We start from the raw sequence: 18,866 nt of genomic DNA, 5'->3' as shown, positions 1-18,866 counted from the left end.
TTAAGCAGCAGATCTGTTTTCAGTACTGCGTCCTTCCTGCATCTTGATAGCCCAGAGCACTCTAGAGAGGTCTCATTTAGAGAGATAGCAGGGCTGATAAATATTTAGGAAATGAATGTGTTAGACATAGTGAGAAAGGACGATATTCTTACTTTACTAGAGAGTTTGCTTTCCCCTGTAAATGATTATTCATAAGATAAAATTTTAAAAAGGATTCATTTTATTAAGTTCAAAATTAGTTGTGAAACATAAAATTATTCTCTTATTATGTGTCACACAAGGAAATAAATGGCCTGGAAATGTACAACTGCTCAGCCAGTTTACAGGCTCTTAGTAGCTAGTACAAAAGTTACTGCTAATGAGGCCCACTTAACTCTGCCATGGAATCTGGTTTGTTGCTGTCTTATTTCTGTGTAGGAGAAAGATTCACAGTTTAGTAATACTAATGATCAGTTTTAGAAGTTTGATGTTTAACTAGGTTTCTTTACCCTTTCGTGCCTGAAGGAGTACTTAGACCAAGTACACTAAAAACTGGACTATGTCATAGGAGTACACTTATCATGATGAGCACTGAGTAATGTATAGAATTGTTGAGTCATTATATGTACGCCCAAACCTAGTATTACACTGTATGTGAATTATACTTCAACTTAGAAAAACTAGATCATGTCAGGTATAGGTAAAAATCTAGGCTAAATTTTTTTTTTTATTCCAGTCCCAAGTGGGAAGTGTTTATACCGTGGGAGGTACTGTTCAACTCTACAAAAGCTTTTGACTTTTTACAGTATCACCAAGAAAGTAAATTTTTGTAAAAGTATAGGTGTGCCTTTTAAAAATCTCATTTAGGTAATGTTGAATGTCAAATGCAAAAAAAAAAAAAAGTTTCAAAATCTCACAAGTAGCACTGTAAAGTGATTAGGCTGTCAAAATCAATTGGTTGAACCACTAAATCAAAGAACTTATTTAAATAATGCAAACGTCTACCATGTATCTGGTCTTGTGGACACAGTTGTAAATGATCTGATACATTACTATCCTCACAGACCTGTTATGCTAAGGGGAGAGGTGGGTAGAGAAGCAACCTGTTGTGAGGCTGTGTGATTATGAGGACAGAAGCACAGTTGCCAGGGGAAGGCACTCTGGGAACAACAGAAAGGGAACTGTGGGTGCTTAGGGTCTAGAAATGCTTCTTATAAGTGATGATCCTTGCACTGAGTTGTAGTGGGATGATTAGGAGTTGGTCCATCTTCTAGTCTTATAAAGCTGCATGTGGAAAGGCCAGGAGGTGAGAGGAAGTGATGCCTGTCCTGGGAACCTCCCGGAATTCATTGCAAGTGTGGGAGAGCATGGGCTCAGCAGGGTTCACTTGGCGCCCCATGGCAGTGAGCCATTCACGAGTTTTTCAGCAGGATCAATACATGATATTTTAAAAGAGCACTTTGACGGGGCACCTGGATGGCTCAGTTGGTTAAGCATCTAACTTGATTTCAGCTCAGGTCGTGATCTCATGGTTCATGAAATCCAGCCTGCTTGGGATTCTCCTTCTTCCTCTCTGTCTGTCCCTCCCCTGCTCTCTCTCTCTCTCTCTTTCTCTCCCTCTCTCTCTCTCAAAAATAAACAAAAAAAATTTTAAAGAGCACTTTGAAATTTGGAGGATAGATTGGAAGAGGGTAAGATAAGTGGAAGAAAGATTGGTTCGGAGACATTAAGGGGAGACAAAGGAACTCTTCTGAAACAGTGCCTAACCCAGTGCAGAGCACTGAGTGAAAACTTATTGAACAAATGAGATCCAAAGTCCTACACCGTGGTGTTGCAGGTTTCTAGAGAAGGGGAAGATCAGTGCAAATCAGAAGATCCAAGGTAAAGTCCATCTGTTGGCTTCTGAAGAATCTATCGTTTCCCTGAAATGATGATAAAACTTTGTGTTCACATGCATTTTCTGAGTCATTAACTTTTGTCAGGTTCATAAAAGGTTCCTGACCTTCTGAAAGGTGAAAAACCACTGGGTTGGATGTTAGCCTGGCAGAACAGGACCTTGTGTGAGGCTCTGTAGAACTTTGTATTTAGTCATCTCAATAAAGGGCTTAAATTTATAAAAGATATTATCAGCTATTCTGATGACGTTAAGCTGGGACAGATACCTAATTATGCCAGGAGTCAAAGTACAGATTCAAAGAGAACCTAACAGTTTGGAGACAAGTGAACAAAAGTTGTAATCAGGTTCACAGCCCAACTGTACTGTATTGAAAGTGGGATAGAAGATGCTTCACCTTAACAACTTTTGTGAGCTGTTGCTCCTTAACAACCACTGGGCATGGGGGCTGAGGAAAGCTCTGGGAGTTCTGGAGTGCTGCCTGGTAGTGAAGACTTGATGCCTGGAAGCCTCTGAGAAGAGGCAGAATCCCAGGTGAGTGATGCTGTATAGGAGTATGAGAGAGGAGTATTCCGCATTGGCCCTCAGAGATTGTTTGGAGTGCAGAATGAACTATTTCCCTCTATAGAGACCCACAGAAAATGCACTGGCACAGGCCTCCCTCTGTGCTGTCAACAGAGGGCACAACTGAGAGCTCTGTTTCTATGGAAAAGTATAAAAGTTAACAAAAAAAAAGATGAAGACATGAGGCCACTTTTGCTGACACCGCCCTGTTGTGTGTTCCAGGGGTGGGTTCTCCCTCCCTTGGTGCTGAATGAAGTTCAGGAACACCATTGTGAGGAGAGGAGTTGATAATCTGGCTATCCCGTGAGCTGCTTGGTCAATGGTGTGTTTTGTGGCATTTGTGAATTTCCTATTCAGAAATTGTGTGGGTTCCCAGCGTGTATCGTCGTGCTGGTTCTACTTATAGCTCAATAAAATCTGAGAGCACATCCGAAGGGGTGCTAGAGACAATGTGAGAAAGCTTTACCTTCAGCCCCAGAATTTAGTTTTACTTGGTTGTGACAATTTCGTTAGGCCTTAAGCATTCATTTACTGAAATTCCTATTTGTCATTACAACCATTTTATAAATTTTTTTAAAGTGCTTATTTATTTTTTGGGACAGGTTGGGGGGGGGGAGAGAGAGAGGGAGAGGGAAAACGAGAACGAATGAACACGGGGGAGGGGCACCAGAGTGGGGTAGGGGACAAAGGATCAGAAGCAGGCTCTGTGCTGACAGCAGAGAGCTGGATGTGGGGCTCTAACTCACGAACCGCAAGATCATGACCTGAACTGAAGTCCGATGGTTAACCAACTGAGCCACCCAGGCACCCCTCATTACAACCATTTTAAAAGTCAGAAAGCAAGAACTGTTTCAGTTTGTTTGTTATATAGCTTGGGAACTTTTTTTTTTCTGTTCACATCCTTTAACCTTAGACTCATCAAATACAGGATTCGTCCTACACAGTTAGGTGTTTCCTGTCTCGTTAACCTTTAGTAGTTGCCAAGCACTTTTTCCCTGTCAGCATGCTGCATTACTTTTTTTAAAGCTCTTTTAAAAATCAAACTCTGTTATTTATATCTTTCTATAGAAACAAGTCCTATTTAATGTTGAGCTTTCTTGAAAGTAATATTACACTCTATGTTAACTAAATGGAATTTAAATAAAAACTTGAAAAAGGAAAAAACAATGTCAAGGTCCCTGTGTTTGTAGTGAATATAATATTAATTTGTATTGTATTCATCAAGCATCTAGAGTGATGCCTAGAGTGAAAAGAAACAGAATTAGTGGTTGTTTCTCTTCATTTGTTTTTCACATCTGTTTTGACAAAACTGTGAGAATTAGACACTTTAGGAATCCTAATTTTATGTTTGTTATGGTAAACTTTAACCTTTTCTGTATTTTAGGTCTCAGTAGGATCCTAGGGCTTTGTACAAAAGGCATATGTAAAGACATATGTATTTTTTATTTATTTTTGAATAGGCAGAATATCCAAAGTTCTGAACAGAATTTGGTAATAGAAAGGCTTTCTTCTGCTACTGTCCCCAAGTTCCCCAGAGGCCTCCAGTATTACCCTTTTTGAAAGAGATAACATTCGTCACTTGATTCTTTTACATGTTTCACAACTATTTAAATCTAGTGTTAACAACAAAATTAGTAATTTCTTCCTTGAATCTTTAAAAGTGTGTGTTATGGGGCACCTGGGTGGCTCAGTCAGTTAAGTGTCTGCCCCTTTGTTTCAGCTCAGGTCATGATCTCTCAGTTCGTGGGTTTGAACCCCGTGTTGGTCTCTGCTCTGACAGTGTGGAGCCTGCTTAGGATTCTCTCTCTCTCCCTCTCTTTCTCTTCCCTTCCCCTGCTTGTGCTCTCTTTCAAAAAAAAAAAATGTTACATTTTGGCGGCGCCTGGATGGCTCAGTAGGTTGAGTGTCCAACTTCGGCTCAGGTCATGATCACGTGGTTCTTGAGTTCAAGCCCTGTGTCAGGCTCTGTGCTGACAGCTTGGAGCCTAGAGCCTGCTTTGGATTCTGTGTCTCCCTCTCTCTGCTCCTCCCCTACTCACACTCTGTCTCTTTCTCAAAAATAAACATTAAAAAAAATAATTAAAAATGTATGTTACATTTTGATGGCAGCTGTAAGTTGTCTGTTTTCCGCTGGGATGGTGGAGCCAAGGTGACAATTGTGGCCCTGAAGGGAGCTAACATCTGCGTGTCCTGAGTGAAGGAGTAAGATATGGACCCCCCTCTTCCTTGTGGGTGCCTTAATATTTGTATTTATAATATAGATACTCTCAGGGGAATATGTTAATTCTTTAACCCTTGATGCAAAAAAAAGTTTCAGAGACATTTCTATGTGCTCTTGTTGAGGGGATTCTAGAAGGGAAGGAGGTTGATACAGATTACTCAAGGAGAAATTATGGAAACCATAAAGTCAAACTATTGGCTAAGAAGTTGCCAAGGCTCTAGCCTGTATCTGTGAGACAGTGCTGTATACTGAGTGGAACTGAATCAAAACTGGAGGCTACAATCCTGCATGCTGTTGCACTAACATCATTTGGAACTGTAACAGTAAAGACTTGCTCCATGTTATTTGTCCTCCATTTTTTGCGAACCCCTCTTGCAAACACTCACCTATACCCCACACACACTAAAACAGAGCCCCTTTCTATCTTTGTCACCATCTGGTGTCAAATGTGCATCTACTAGGGCTGCATAGGCACCCAAAACACCTTTAGGCAGACAGTGTTGATTACACTGAGGTGCATATTTGATGAGAGGGAATTTTTAGAATAGGTAGTTACAGATTTAGAAAATCACTGAATGGAGGTTGATAGAAGAAAACATGTTCCTTTCAGTTATGAATTTTTGAGTAACATCCAGGGGGGAAAAGACACTTCCTTTCTAAAAAGGATTTCAGATAGAATGGGGAAAGGGAGGAATTGCACTGTTTCCCTCACAATTGTGCCTTTTTTTTTTTTTTTTTTTTTTAAGGAAAATATCCCAAAGAGCTCTTGATGACCAGGCACTTCTTTATACTGACAGCTGCTTGTGGAGTCTTCGTGCATTTCCTGGCAAATAAATAAAATAGGGCAGGACCCTTTAGTCATTACCCTACTGGAGCTTTTTAGCCTAATTTTAATTCAGAATGATGCTGGAAAGATTTATAAAGGAATTGGTGTGATTATTCATAACAATTAAACTTTGCTTATTAGTAAACACGTGAGACCCAGGTCCCTGACACCTCCCCCCACCCCCTCCCCCAAGGTGCAAGGCCCAGAGATAAGGCAGGCCAGGCCTTGCTGAGGAGGGTGTGTACCAACAGAGAAACAGGAAGCTGTGCTTAGCCCGGCTTGCCTGGAGGTTTCCAACTCTGGTCAGGTGTACTAAAGTCCCGGCAAGAGACACGTTCGTTCTGAGCCCTAGCAGCCACGCTGCTCTGCATAAATGCTTCAGACTGTCAATAACTGATGTGTAGAGAGAAGTATGACTGCATTACAGCTTAAAGAGCTGTCCCACTCAGGTCTCTACCGGAGAAGACGAGATCGCCCCGATAGTGTGAGACTAAATGGGTTACCGGAGGAAGAGCTAAGGTGAGTGCAAAGTCATGGTTGGCTGGAGGTCAAGACACCTAGTGATTGCGGCGGGATTCCTGCCTCAGTGGATGCAGCAGTGGGGAATACACTTTGAAGAGGTTCCACTGAAACCTCTCAGTCTGTAATTAAAGATTGAACACTACCCCCAGATTGTGCTGGATTGGAACTGTGCAAAACTAGAACTCATTTTTCCATTTCTTCACAAATCCTGTAAGTTGTTTTAGCTGTTCCCCAAAACTGCCGTGCTGTCTTTAAAAATTATATAATCATCAAAGTAATATTTGGAAACAATTGATTTTTCCCCCTTAGTTTAAAGATAGATTGCTTTGGCTTATTAGAACATGTTTCTGTGAGGAGTTTTTCTTTGAATTTTGGTGGTGAGATTAGTTTGTGATGTTTTGAGTGGGGGTTGGGGGGTGTTCATAGAGCATTCTTTGTTATTGAAATGGTTGAGCAAAGGAATGCAGAAACTATTGAATGTAACCTAGGAAGGAAGGACATCAAAAATCTGGAGACCATTTTAACTAAAAGGTTAGGGTGTTTTGTTTTGTTTTGTTTTCAGACTTAATTTGCCTCATTTTAGTTTTTGTTACAGCTATTAAGAATTGTTTTTAGATTTTTAGGTTCTAAAAAGTCCCTGCAACATTAAGCCATATGTTAAAATATTATGCTAACTGTGAAGGGTTTAGATTTTGTTTCTGAGATGAAGTGTTCCTGTTTTAGTGCTGACAGGAGGCTGCAGTAAAGAGAGACTTCCTTTTCTTTTTATTACGTTTACTCTATAGTACTTAAGTTTGTTTATGGACTCATGACTTAAGTATTTGAATATTTCAACTAGATGGTGAGAGGGATATTTACTTTTTTTCTTTTTTCTATAACTTCATTTTTAGAGTTTGTTTTAAGTTCTGTATTTAAATTTGACAGGGAAACAATTATCAGGAACGCTTTTTTAAACTTCTGTAAGTCTGTTTGTCTTACAGCCAGCTATATATACTATAGGAGCTATACTTTGGGAGGGAAACATTTACTTGAAAATTATCAACTCTTTCATTAACTTTTGAAGAGAATAGTAGCATTAAAGGACCATTATTGATGCTAACATTATTAGATTTTATTCCTTACTATGTCAGGTGTCTCTTAGGTATGTATAATTGTATCAATTTTGAATTGATTGGATTTAAAGACAGAATTTAAAGGCTTCAGAGTTTAAATTGTTACAAATTTTATGAGGTTTAGTGAAAATATTGAGCTCTCTCTTGCTAAACAGATAGGCTTTTGGAAGTGTCCTCTGAAATCAACATTTACAGGCAGACTCCAAACTACTCTTGAGCCAAAGGTGAAAAGTTACCAGAAACAGTTTTAATTTCAGATTTGGGGTCCTAAGGAATTTCCTTTATAAAAAAAAAAATTAAGATATATAAAACAACATTTGAGACCAACCATATTTTATTTACTTTTCAGACAGTAGCAAAAGTACCCATGAATAAAATTGCGTTTATGCTCAAGGAGGTAGTTATTTTTATAATGACCTTCAAAACAACTGGATATTTTCCTTTTGTGTAGACTTCAAATCAAAGGAGGAAGAATATATTTTTCTTGAGAGAGATGGGGGTAGGTAGGGGCAGAGGGAGAGAGAGAGAATCTTAAGCAGGTTCCATGCCCAGTCCAGAGCCTGATGCAAGGCACAATCTCACCACTGTGAGATCTTGACCATGAGATCATGACTTGAGCCAAAATCAAGAGTGGGATGCTTAACCAACTGAGCCACCCCAGTGCCCCAAGGAGGAAGAATAATTATTAAGAAGTATTGCTTGTTCTGTTGAGTTAAGGGGAAATATTTTTCCACCCATTCTGGCGATACAGTTCTCAAGTGATAATAAGGGACTTCTGCTTCTGTGATTTCTCTGTCCTTTACTGCAGAGAGAATGACCATTATTCCTTATTTTATTTAAAAAAATTTTTTAATGTTTATTTTTGAGAGAGAGACAGAATGCAAGCAGAGGAGGGGCAGAAAGAGATGGAGACACAGAATCCGAAGCAGGCTCCAGGCTCCGAGCTGCCAGCACAGAGCCCGACGTGGGGCTCAAACCCATGAACTGCAAGATCATGACCTAAGCCAAAGTCAGACGCTTAACTGTCTGAACCACCCAGGCGCCCCTATTATTCTTTATTTTAGGAGTGTGGTACTTAGCTAGTAAAAGTAGGCAATTGTCTGTTTTTCCATGGACTTTTTATCAATTTAGAGAGTCAGTTTGTTTTTCTAATTTTATAGTAAGCCTATTTTTAGCATTAAATCAGGTTTCTTAGTTAATAGGAATCAGGGAGGGTAGGGACTTTGAAATTAGGCACACTCATTTCAGCACCACTCTGTTGGACAAGTTATGTAATCTTGTTAAACCTCAGTTTGTTCCTCTTTAGAACGAGGTAAAAATAACTGCCATTATTGAGCATTGTTTACTATCTCATAAATTCCTTACCACCAACCTACAGAGGCAGAGGCGTTATTTTTAAAAAAAAAAATTTTAATGTTTATTTATTTTAGAGAGAGAGAGAGAGACAGAGCACGAGCGGGGGAGGGGCAGAAAGAGAGGGAGACAGAATCCGAAGCAGGCTCCAGGCTCCCAGCTGTCAGCACAGAGCCCGATGACAGCACAGAGCTGTCAGCACAGAACCGCGAGATCATGACCTGAGCCAAAGCCGGACGCTCAACTGACTGAGCCACCCAGGCTCCCCGAGGCAGGGGCATTATTATATTGTGCGTAGTGGTATAGGATTAATGGCTTTCATGCATTATTCAGCTAATTGTTATTAGGTGCCTACTCTGCTAAATAAAGATGTAGTGATGAATCAGACACAGTTCTTCCCCTTTAAGGCACGCCACGGTTTTGGCACATGAACTGTGACCAACAGGTGCTCTTCACACAAGCAGTTGTTTGACTTTGAATACATGTAATATCAAACATTTCTCACACCGCCTCAGTATTGCACAAGACCCATACCTGCTCACATTCCTTCTCACTCTCCTGTTCACTTTCTTGGCATATTTATGAACTCTAACAGAATGATAGAAACTAAAAGAGCTATGCTCATTGCCAGAAAACATTTTTCTTGAAAGTTAAAAATAAAAGACTATGCTCTAAAACAAAATACAAGTGTTTAAGGAGGACCGTGAAAGACATGAAAACAACCCTGGCTTCAAACTTGTAAGAGGCAGCATGAAAAACACTGACTTTATAGACTTTTATTTTGATGTACTAAATATAACCTGAAACTTTCCCTATTGCATACTTTGTACAATAGACCATTACCCTCTACATTTGAGGGTTATGTTATGGCAATTTATTTTATTTAAATAGTAGTTGTTACTACCAGTAGAAAGTGTCCTGTGGGTCTTTGTCTTGAGTTCTAGAGCATGTCCTTAATTTTGGCTAGATTCTAACATGTCAAAGAAACCATTGGAAATTATTTTCCCTTGTGAAGCTCAATGTTAAGGATTTGGATAAAGTGTGGATGTTCATTTGTATCCAAGACTATATAAAGTCTGTGTATACAAATACAGATTGTCTTTCTGTCCAGTTCTCATGACCTGGGTACAACTGGTATGACTTTCAAATTTGAGCAATGGACTCCCTTAGCACAACATAGCTCACACTTTTATGTCAGTCGGCTCAGAGCTTGTTCTGAGTTTCACACCTCTAAAAACCATTCACCCCTTTTTCCTTGGAATTTTTGATCTTCAAAAATCGCATCTAAGATATACCCTTGGGGCCCCTGGGTGGCTCAGTCAGTTGAGTGTCCTGACTCTTGATTTCGGCCTAGGTCATGATCTCATGGTTCATAGGTTTGTGCCCAACATTGGGCTCTGCACTGACAGTATGGAGCCTGCTTGGGATTTTCTGTCTTCCTCTCTCTCTGCCCCTCTCTTGAGTGTGTGTGCATTCTTTCCCTCTCAAAAATAGATAAACATTTAAGATATACCCTTATCTGTATACTTAATCCTTAACTATTTCTTCCATCCCTCAAACTATGTTCCACCCAGACACCTTGTTTTTTGATGAAACATGAAGAATACGGCTAACAAAATACACACACACACACACACACACACACACACACACACACATATTCACATACACCCTTTAAAATTCTCACTCACTTTTGGGGTGCCTGGGTGGCTCAGTCAGTTAAGCAACTGACTTCAGCTCAGGTCATGATCTCACAGTTTGTGGGTTCAAGCCCCACATCAGGCTCTGTGCTGACAGCTCAGAGCCTGGAGCCTGCTTCGGATTCTGTGACTCCCTCTCTCTCTGTTCCTCCCCTGCTCATTCTTGGTCTCTCTCTCTCAAAAATAAATAAATGTTGGGGCGCCTGGGTGGCGCAGTCGGTTAAGTGTCCGACTTCAGCCAGGTCACGATCTCGCGGTCCGTGAGTTCGAGCCCCACGTCAGGCTCTGGGCTGATGGCTCAGAGCCTGGAGCCTGTTTCCGATTCTGTGTCTCCCTCTCTCTCTGCCCCTCCCCCGTTCATGCTCTGTCTCTCTTTGTCCCAAAAAAATAAATAAAAACGTGGAAAAAAAATTTTTTTTAAATAAATAAATGTTAAAAAAAATTAAAATTCTCACTCACTTTTGCTCTCTCTCAGATATAAAGGATCTGTAAGTAACTAATTGGGGATACCTCAAAAGTCAAGTCTTTGCTGGGTAGGCCTGAAACATAGTTTACATAGCAACATTGGCCACATCTGGCCCACTGCCTGTTTTTGTATGGCCCATGTGGATTTTATATTTTTCAGTGGTTGGAAAAAAATTGAAAGAATATTGTATAACATACTGAAAATTACATGAAACTCAAATTTCACTATCCATAATAAATGAAGTATTTTTATTTTATTTATTTTTAATTTTTTTAATGTTTATTTTTGAGAGAGAGAGAGAGAGACCCCAACAGAGTGCCAGTGGGGGAGGGGCAGAGAGTGAGGGAGACACAGAATCCAAAGCAGGCTCCAGACTCTGAGCTGTCAGCACAGAGCCCAGTGCAGGCCCGAACCCAGAAACCGTGAGATCACTACCTGAGCTGAAGTTGGGTGCTTAACCGACTGAGCCACCCAGGTGCCCCTCAAAAATAAACATTTAAAAAAAATTTCAGGGGCACCTGGATGGCTCAGTCGGTTAAGTGTCCAACTTCGGCTCAGGTCAAGATCTCACGGCTCATGGGTTCAGGCCTTCTGTCGGGCTCTGTGCTGACAGCTCAGAGCCTGGAGCTTGCTTCAGATTCTGTGCTTCCCTCTCTCTCTCTCCACCCCTCCCCCACTCATGCTGTCTCAAAAATAAACATTAAAAACAATTTAAATATTTATTTTTGAGAAAGAGAGAGAGTGGGGAGGGGCAGAGAGAGAGGGAGACAATGGATCCAAAGCAGGCTCTGCACTGATAGCAGCAAGCTCCATGCAGGGCTTGAATCTAGGAACTGTAAGATCTTGACCTGAGCTGAAGTCAGACACTCAACCAACAGAGCCGCCCAGGTGCCCCATAAATGAAGTTTTGCTGGAACACAGCCAAGCTTATTTGCACGGTTGTCTCTAGTAGTTTCTTGCTACAGTGTGCAGTGGCATTAGACCCTTGGTCTAGTTCTAAGATATAAAATCCTTCTGTTTTTCCCTGTTGTTCCTTTAGTTATGCACCTACTCTCTCCACTCCTCCACCTCCCAGTTAGATTTGTTGTACCTGGATAAATCAGGGCTGTGTCAATCTTGAAATGAGTGAGGAAAAAAAAGAAAAAATACTTTGAAGTTTGTATCCCTACATGAAGTTGACTAGATGCAGCAGTAAGAATTTATTTACTTGTTAGAACTTCTTAATGCTATCTTTCCTGCACTTTTCGTGATAGAACTGGCCAACGAGGAATAGGAGGAAGTGCAAAGTAACCTTTACTTTCTGATTATTAAGTAAACCTTCTGAGCTTGTATCTTTCTAGATATAGGACATAATCATTTTTAAGTAGTGGGAATGTCCTTGGGTTGCTGGGGTGGCTCAGTCAGTTAAGCGTCCGACTCTTGATTTGGGCTCAGGCCATGATCTCACAGTTCGTGAACTTGAGCTTCATGTTGGGCTCTGTGCTGGTAGTGCAGAGCCTGCTTGGGATTCTCTCTCCCTCTCTCTGCCCTTCCCCACTCGCACTGTCTCTGTCTCTCTCAAAATAAGTAAATAAAAAGTTAAAAAAAAAAAAAAGGTAGTGAGAATGTACTTGACTTGGTTTGAGAGTTGAAAACTCAGATCATGTGTTCTGAATAATACATTTCCACTGGTTGAGCCCTTGTTATGGGTTGGGCACTATACTAAGAATTTTCATAGTTTGGGAGTTTTTTGTTTGTTTTTTAACTCACAATTCAATAAGCGAGGAAGAAGAACCTAAAGTTGGAAAAGGTAATCATCATTATTAACCAGTTCCTGTCCTTGATTCTGAGTTCAGTTGAGGTTGGAGTAGGTCAGCTTAGGATGTGCATTTCCTTGCATACTTGCTTTGCAGTTTGCTTATTATTTCTTTGCCTGTATTTTGGATGAAAAACCAATGTTCATGTTTGAGTTTGAGACATATAGTCTGTGAGACAATTAGGGGGATAAAATTGCAGCTCTGCCATTTTTGTCTGTTCTTATTATTTAATGGTTCAGCGAGAACGTATTTACACATCACATGGTTAATAAATATTTTTTTCTCTGAAAGATGTATCATTTTGTCAGTTTCGGTTTCTTTAAAGGTAGTAGTGCTTTCTTATGTGTGTTTAAGGGTGTAATATAGACAAATACATGGTGGGGGGGTGGGATCGTACTGGAATATTATGCAGCTGTGAAGAAGAAGGAAATCCTGCCATTTGTGACAACATGAATGGACCTTGAGGGCATTATGCTGATAAGTCAGAGAGGGAGGCACAAATACTGTATGATATCACTTTTATGTGGAACCAAAAAAAACTCACCTTGTGAAACCAGAGAGTAGAATGGTCGTTACCAAGGCCTGTGGGCTGGGGGTGTTGAGCAGATGTTGTTTTAAGGGTACAAACTTGCAACTAGTAGATAAATAAGTCCTGGAAATCTAATGCCCAACATAATGATTATAGTGAACAATACCATATTCAACACTTCAGAATTGCTAAGAGACTAGATGGCAACTGTTCTCAACACAAAAAGGAAATGATAATTATGTGCCATGGTAAAGATGTTAGCTAAAGCTACCTTAGCAATGATACCACAATATACAAATATATCAAACCAACAGGTTAGGTTGGCTTCTTCAAACTTCTACAGTATCACATATCTCAATTATATGAATGTTTCTAAAATAGTATAATCCACAAGTATTTATATTGTAATAATTGGCTTTACAGGCATACCCCTCCTCATCCTGCTCACTTTACCTGTCCCTCTCCTGTGCTCCTCGCCGTTAATAGAGGATTCTCCAAAGCCAGAGGCCTGGCCTTATTTCTGTTGCATCCCTAGCATCTACCATAGTACCTAGGAGGTCATCACTGTCCAGTATCTATTCCTCACTTGATGAGTGAAGAAATTAGAAACTAAACAGGCTTAGAGGTATCTCTTATATCTTCCAAATCATCATGGTCAAAAAGATCATGGTCATTTTGTTTTTCAGTGGTTTGGGGAAACTTATTTTCTAAAGGGGAATATATTTTCCTCTTTATCACCTAAATTATTTCTATATAGTTTAGAGACTATATGCTGAAGTTAAAAATAGCAATGTTAGTGAAAGGAATAATTAAAAAGTGAAAAGTCTTTAGATAAGGATCCCTTTTCTGTTTCTCTGTACAGCTAAGAGACATTTAGGAATGAACCTCAACTTCAGAATCAATTTGTGAATTTGTTGTCAATAAACATAAAATTTTCTCAATGATTTGCTATCACAATTAAATGCCAACATTTTAATCATCATAATTGCTTTCCTATAGCTTCAAAAATACACATAAAACCTTAAAGTATCAGTTATAAATCACTTATAAAAACAAAAAAATAGCAGTTGACTAATAATTGCACTTTACCTACATTATTTGGATAGACGCTATTAAAATGAAACCATATTACTTATTTTGTATATATTTGCATATAAAAATATACATTTTGAAAACATAACCACTTATTGTGTATCTGTGAGACCCAGTTTAATTCTGTGATTAAAACAGGCTTTGAGGGGTGCCTGGGTAGCTTGTAGATTGAGCAGCTGACTTTTTATTTCACCCAGAGTCTGCTTGAGATTCTCTCTGCTCCTCTCTCCTGCTCACGCTCGCACTCTCTCTCACTCGCTTGTTTAAAAAAATAACAAGTTTTGAACGTGAATATTCTTTTATAGAATATCTACTTTTAGGGGTGCCTGAATGGCTCAGTTGAGTGTTCAACTCTTGATTTTGGCTGTAGTCATGATCTCATGGTTCTTGAGTTGGAGCCCTACATCAACTCTGCTCTAACAGTGTGGAGCATGCTTTGGAAACTCTCTCTCTCCCTCTCTCTGCACCCCCCCCCCCCGTTCGTGTGCATGCTTTCTCCCTCTCTCTCTCTCTCTCTCTCTCCTGTGCACGTGCTCTTTCTCTCAAAAATAAATAAACAACAACAACAAAAAGAATATCTGGGGCGCCTGGGTGGCTCAGTATCCGACTTTGGCTCAGGTGCTGACAGCTCGGAGCTTGGGGCCTGCTTCGGCTTGTGTCTCCTCTCTCTGTCCCTCCCCCGCTTGTGCTTGCTCACTCACTCTGTCTCTCTCAAAAATAAATAAATGTAAAAAAAAATTAAAAAAAGAATACCTGCTTTTAGAAGTAAATACTGAATATGTTTTCAAATAAATATACGACTCCTTAAGTCTTTTTAAGGCCATGTTGATTTCCTAGAGCTGTTCCACAAACTGGGTGGCTTCAAACGGCAGGTCTACTGTCTCACAGTTCTGAAGACTAGAAGTCAGAAATCAGTGTGTCAGCAGGACCACATTCCCTCTGAAACCTGAAAGAGAGAATCCTCTTCTAGCTTCTGGCATTTGCTGGCGTTGCTTACTTACTGTTGGCTTGTAGATGGCATCACTCTAATCTCTGCCTCTTTTATAACATGGCTGTCTTCTCCATATGTCCATGTCTTCACACAGTGTTCTCCCCATGGGTGTGTCATATCTCTGTGTCTCCTCTCCTCTTTGTGTAAGTACACCAATCATCTTAATTTGTATCTTAACTATATCTGCAAAGACTCTATTTCCAAATAAGATCCTATTCAGGGTACCAGGAGTTAGAATGTGATTGTATCTTTTTACAGTTTGTTTATTTATTTTTGAGAGAAAGAGAAAGAGAGAGTTTACTAGGGAGGGCAGAGAGAGAGGGGGGGAGAGAGAGAGAGAATCCCAAGCAGGCTCCTAACTGTCAGCATGGAGTCCAACATGGGGGCTCAAACTCACAAACTGTTAGATCATAATCTGAGCCAAAATCAAGAATTGGACGCTTAACTGACAGCCCCCAAGCACCCCATCAACGTATCTTTTCAGGAGACAGAATTCAATCCACAGTAGCAGTCTGTTCGTAGAGTGTATATAAAGATTAAAAATCAATCTCATGTGCAGTTTTTTAAGAAACAGCTTTGTTGAGGTTGAACTAATGAACCTCAATGAAGTGCACAATTTTAATGTGCAGTTTGATCAATTTTGACAAGTAAACACAGTGATACTTTTACCACAGTCAAAATAATGAGTACACTTATCATCCCAGAGCTTCCCTCTCTCTCCCTTCCCTGCATCCCCAGGTACTTTGATCTGCTTTTTGTCATTCTAGATTACTTTAGATTTTTAAGAATTTCAGGTGAATAGAATCATACGATAATGTGCTCTTTGTTTTGATTTGGTTTTTTAACTCAGCATACTTATTTTGAGATCCATCCATGTTATTGCCTATATCAGCAGTCCCTTCCATTGTGTCTTTGAGTGATGTTCCATTTTATGGGTAAGTTATAATATGTTTAGACAGTTGCTTGCTGGTTGACATTTGAGTTGGTTCCAGTTTGGGGCTATTACAAATAAAGCTGCTGTGAATATTCTTGTACAAGTCCTTGTAAGGACATATTCTTTCATTTCTCTTGTGTAGAATGACTGGTTGTTAGGTAGCTTATGTATATTACATTTTTTGAGAAATATCTAAACTGCTTTCCAAAGAGATTGTACCCATTTCCACCAACAGTGGTTGAGGGTTCTGTTGTCTCCACATCCTCACCAAACTTGGTTTCATAATTTTTTTTTTAATTTTAGCCATTTTGGGGGTGTGTAGTTGTGTCCGTTGTGGCTTTAATTTGCATTTTCCTAATGACTCATGTAGTTGAGTATATGTTCATGTGCTTATTTGCAATCTATGTATCTTTGGCAAAACGTTCAGTTTTTTGCCTATCTTTTATTGGGGTATTTCTTACTGGTATTAAGTTTTCACAGTGTTTATATATTCTACATACAAGTCTTGTCAGATACAGATTTTGCAAATGTCTCCTCCCACTGTGTGGCTTGTCCTCTCATTTTTATAAGTGTCTTTTGAAAAGCAAAAGGGGGGGCGCCTGGGTGGCGCAGTCGGTTAGGCGTCCGACTTCAGCCAGGTCACGATCTCGTGGTCCGTGAGTTCGAGCCCCGCGTCAGGCTCTGGGCTGATGGCTCGGAGCCTGGAGCCTGTTTCCGATTCTGTGTCTCCCTCTCTCTGTGCCCCTCCCCGTTTCATGCTCTGTCTCTCTCTGTCCCAAAAATAAATAAACGTTGAAAAAAAAATTAAAAAAAAAAAAAAAAAAGAAAAGCAAAAGGGTTTTTTTGATACTTTATTGATTTTTTTGTTTTTGAAGTTTGTACTTTCTGTGTCCTATTTAAAATCTTTCCCAAACCCACAGTAAGATCATTAATACATATGTCTCATATAAATATAAACTCATTAATTATTTTTAAAAACCATCATGGCCTTTCATTTAGTGCTTTTCTGGCTATGTGGTAAGTGCGTCACAGCCTCAGTGAATCTTCACAATAATCTTGTGAGGTGCAGAGTATTTCCCCTTTTCACAGAGAAGGGAAAGGACTCTTAGAGACCCATGATTTGTAATTTGGGCAATTGGGATTTGAACCCAGGGCTGTACCCATTTGTGTCTTGTGTTCAAAGTGTGAGCTCTTAACCACAGAACTTAGGCTTCATTTAGGTTTTAGGGTAAGGTTTCTTATGTAGAAGTTTTGAATATATGTGACCATATCTTAAAAGTTAAAAATTTACCATTGAACGTGAAAGTAAACATTAACCTCCTGTGCCTTTTATGCCTCCTTTTCACAGATATTTGTCAGAGAAAATATCCAGGTTTAAAAAGCTAAAAATATTACATTTGTATGTCATAATGAATATATTCCTTTTTTTTTTTTTAAAGTAGGCTCCATGCCCAACGTGGGGCTCGAATTCACAATCCTGAGATTGAGAGTCACGTGTTCTACCAGCTGAGCCAGCCAGGTGCCCCATAATGAATATATTCCTTAAAATTAAAATTGAACATCATAAAAATATCCAAGTTTTTATCTTGCCAACAATATTGTACTCCTGCCTCTGGCAGCCAGAGTGTGAAGGGAACCAGACTGAGATAGGAAGCTACAATGAATCATTGCGTGTAGGATGTTGACTTATGTTTGACAGTTTCTGCTGCCAACTTTAGTTTTTAATTCTGACATACAGAATTTGTTGCAACAAAACTGAAATTCTACAGTGTTTTGGAAAATTTCAATAATATTTCCAAGTGCTGGAAGATATATTGTTTATTTCATGGTTAGAACTAATAACAACAATCTTGGGAGTATCTGATATAAACTGACATACAAGTATTTTATTTTATTTTTTTTATTTGTAATTTAACTTTATTTTTTATTTTTTAAAATTTACATCCAAATTACTTAGTATATAGTGAAGCAATGATTTCAGGAGTAGATTCCTTAGTGCCCCTTACCCATTTAGCCCATCCCCCCTTCTACAACCCTTCTACTAACCCTCAGTTTGTTCTCCATATTTATGAGTCTCTTATGTTTTATCCCCCTTCCTGTTTTTATATTATTTCTGCTTCCCTTCCCTTATGTTCATCTGTTCTGTGTCTTAAAGTCCTCATATGAGTGAAGTCATATATTTGTCTTTTTCTGACTAATTTCACTTAGCAAAATACCCTCTAGTTCCACCCACATAGTTACAAATGGCAAGATTTAATTCTTTATGATTGCCGGGTAATACTCCATGGTCTATATATACCACCTCTCCTCTATCCATTCATTCCATTGGTGGACATTTGGGCTCTTTCCATACTTTGGCTATTGTTGATAGTGCTGCTATAAACATGGGGGTGCATGTGTCCCTTCAAAACAGCACACCTGGACAGACAGGTATTTTAAACATGAGGTTTTATAAAAGTGTAGCCAGTTTAAAAGATAACAGTTTTCCTGGATCTAGAATCATTGTTTCTGTGACAGACAACAAATACTTTTAAAATGGATTCAACTGAAAATAGTATCTATTTTTTAGTACCATTTGTAGTTTTGGTTCTTCTTAATATAATGTTTTCTTTTTCTTTTCTTTCTTTCTTTCTTTCTTTCTTTCTTTCTTTCTTTCTTTCTTTCTTTTTTAATGTTTATCTCTGTGAGAGAGAGAGCAGGAGTGGGAGAGGAGCAGAGAGAGAGGGAGATACAGAATCAGAAGCAGGCTCCATGCTCTGAACTGTCAGCACAAGTCCCGATTCGGGGCTCGAACTCACAAACTGTGAGATCATGACCTGAGCTGAAGTCAGACGCTCAACTGACTGAGCCATCCAGATGCCCCTATAATGTTCTTTATTTAAAGGAT

The 18,866-nt window shown here is 39.5% G+C and overlaps 1 protein-coding gene across 6 annotated transcripts in view; it reads left to right on the top strand.

The window, feature by feature from the left end:
• Positions 1–18,866, top strand: part of LIMS1 (LIM zinc finger domain containing 1) — a 155,917-nt gene that overhangs the window by 81,351 nt on the left and 55,700 nt on the right. The window contains exon 1 of one of the 6 annotated variants that reach the window (XM_043553180.1): positions 5,410–6,003. The exons of 4 other annotated variants lie outside the window; for them this stretch is intronic. In XM_043553180.1, coding sequence (XP_043409115.1) covers positions 5,897–6,003 — 107 coding nt within the window. In that variant the 5' untranslated portion in view covers positions 5,410–5,896. Of the gene's footprint in view, positions 1–5,409; positions 6,004–18,866 lie in introns of those variants that run through there. One more of the 6 variants, XM_043553179.1, reaches the window with a different exon arrangement.

Source organism: Prionailurus bengalensis, chromosome A3 (genome assembly GCF_016509475.1).
Source record: "Prionailurus bengalensis isolate Pbe53 chromosome A3, Fcat_Pben_1.1_paternal_pri, whole genome shotgun sequence".
NCBI classification, from domain to species: Eukaryota; Metazoa; Chordata; class Mammalia; order Carnivora; family Felidae; genus Prionailurus; species Prionailurus bengalensis.
Note: the sequence above shows the minus strand (reverse complement) of the source record. Positions and strands in the feature narration are given on the sequence as shown.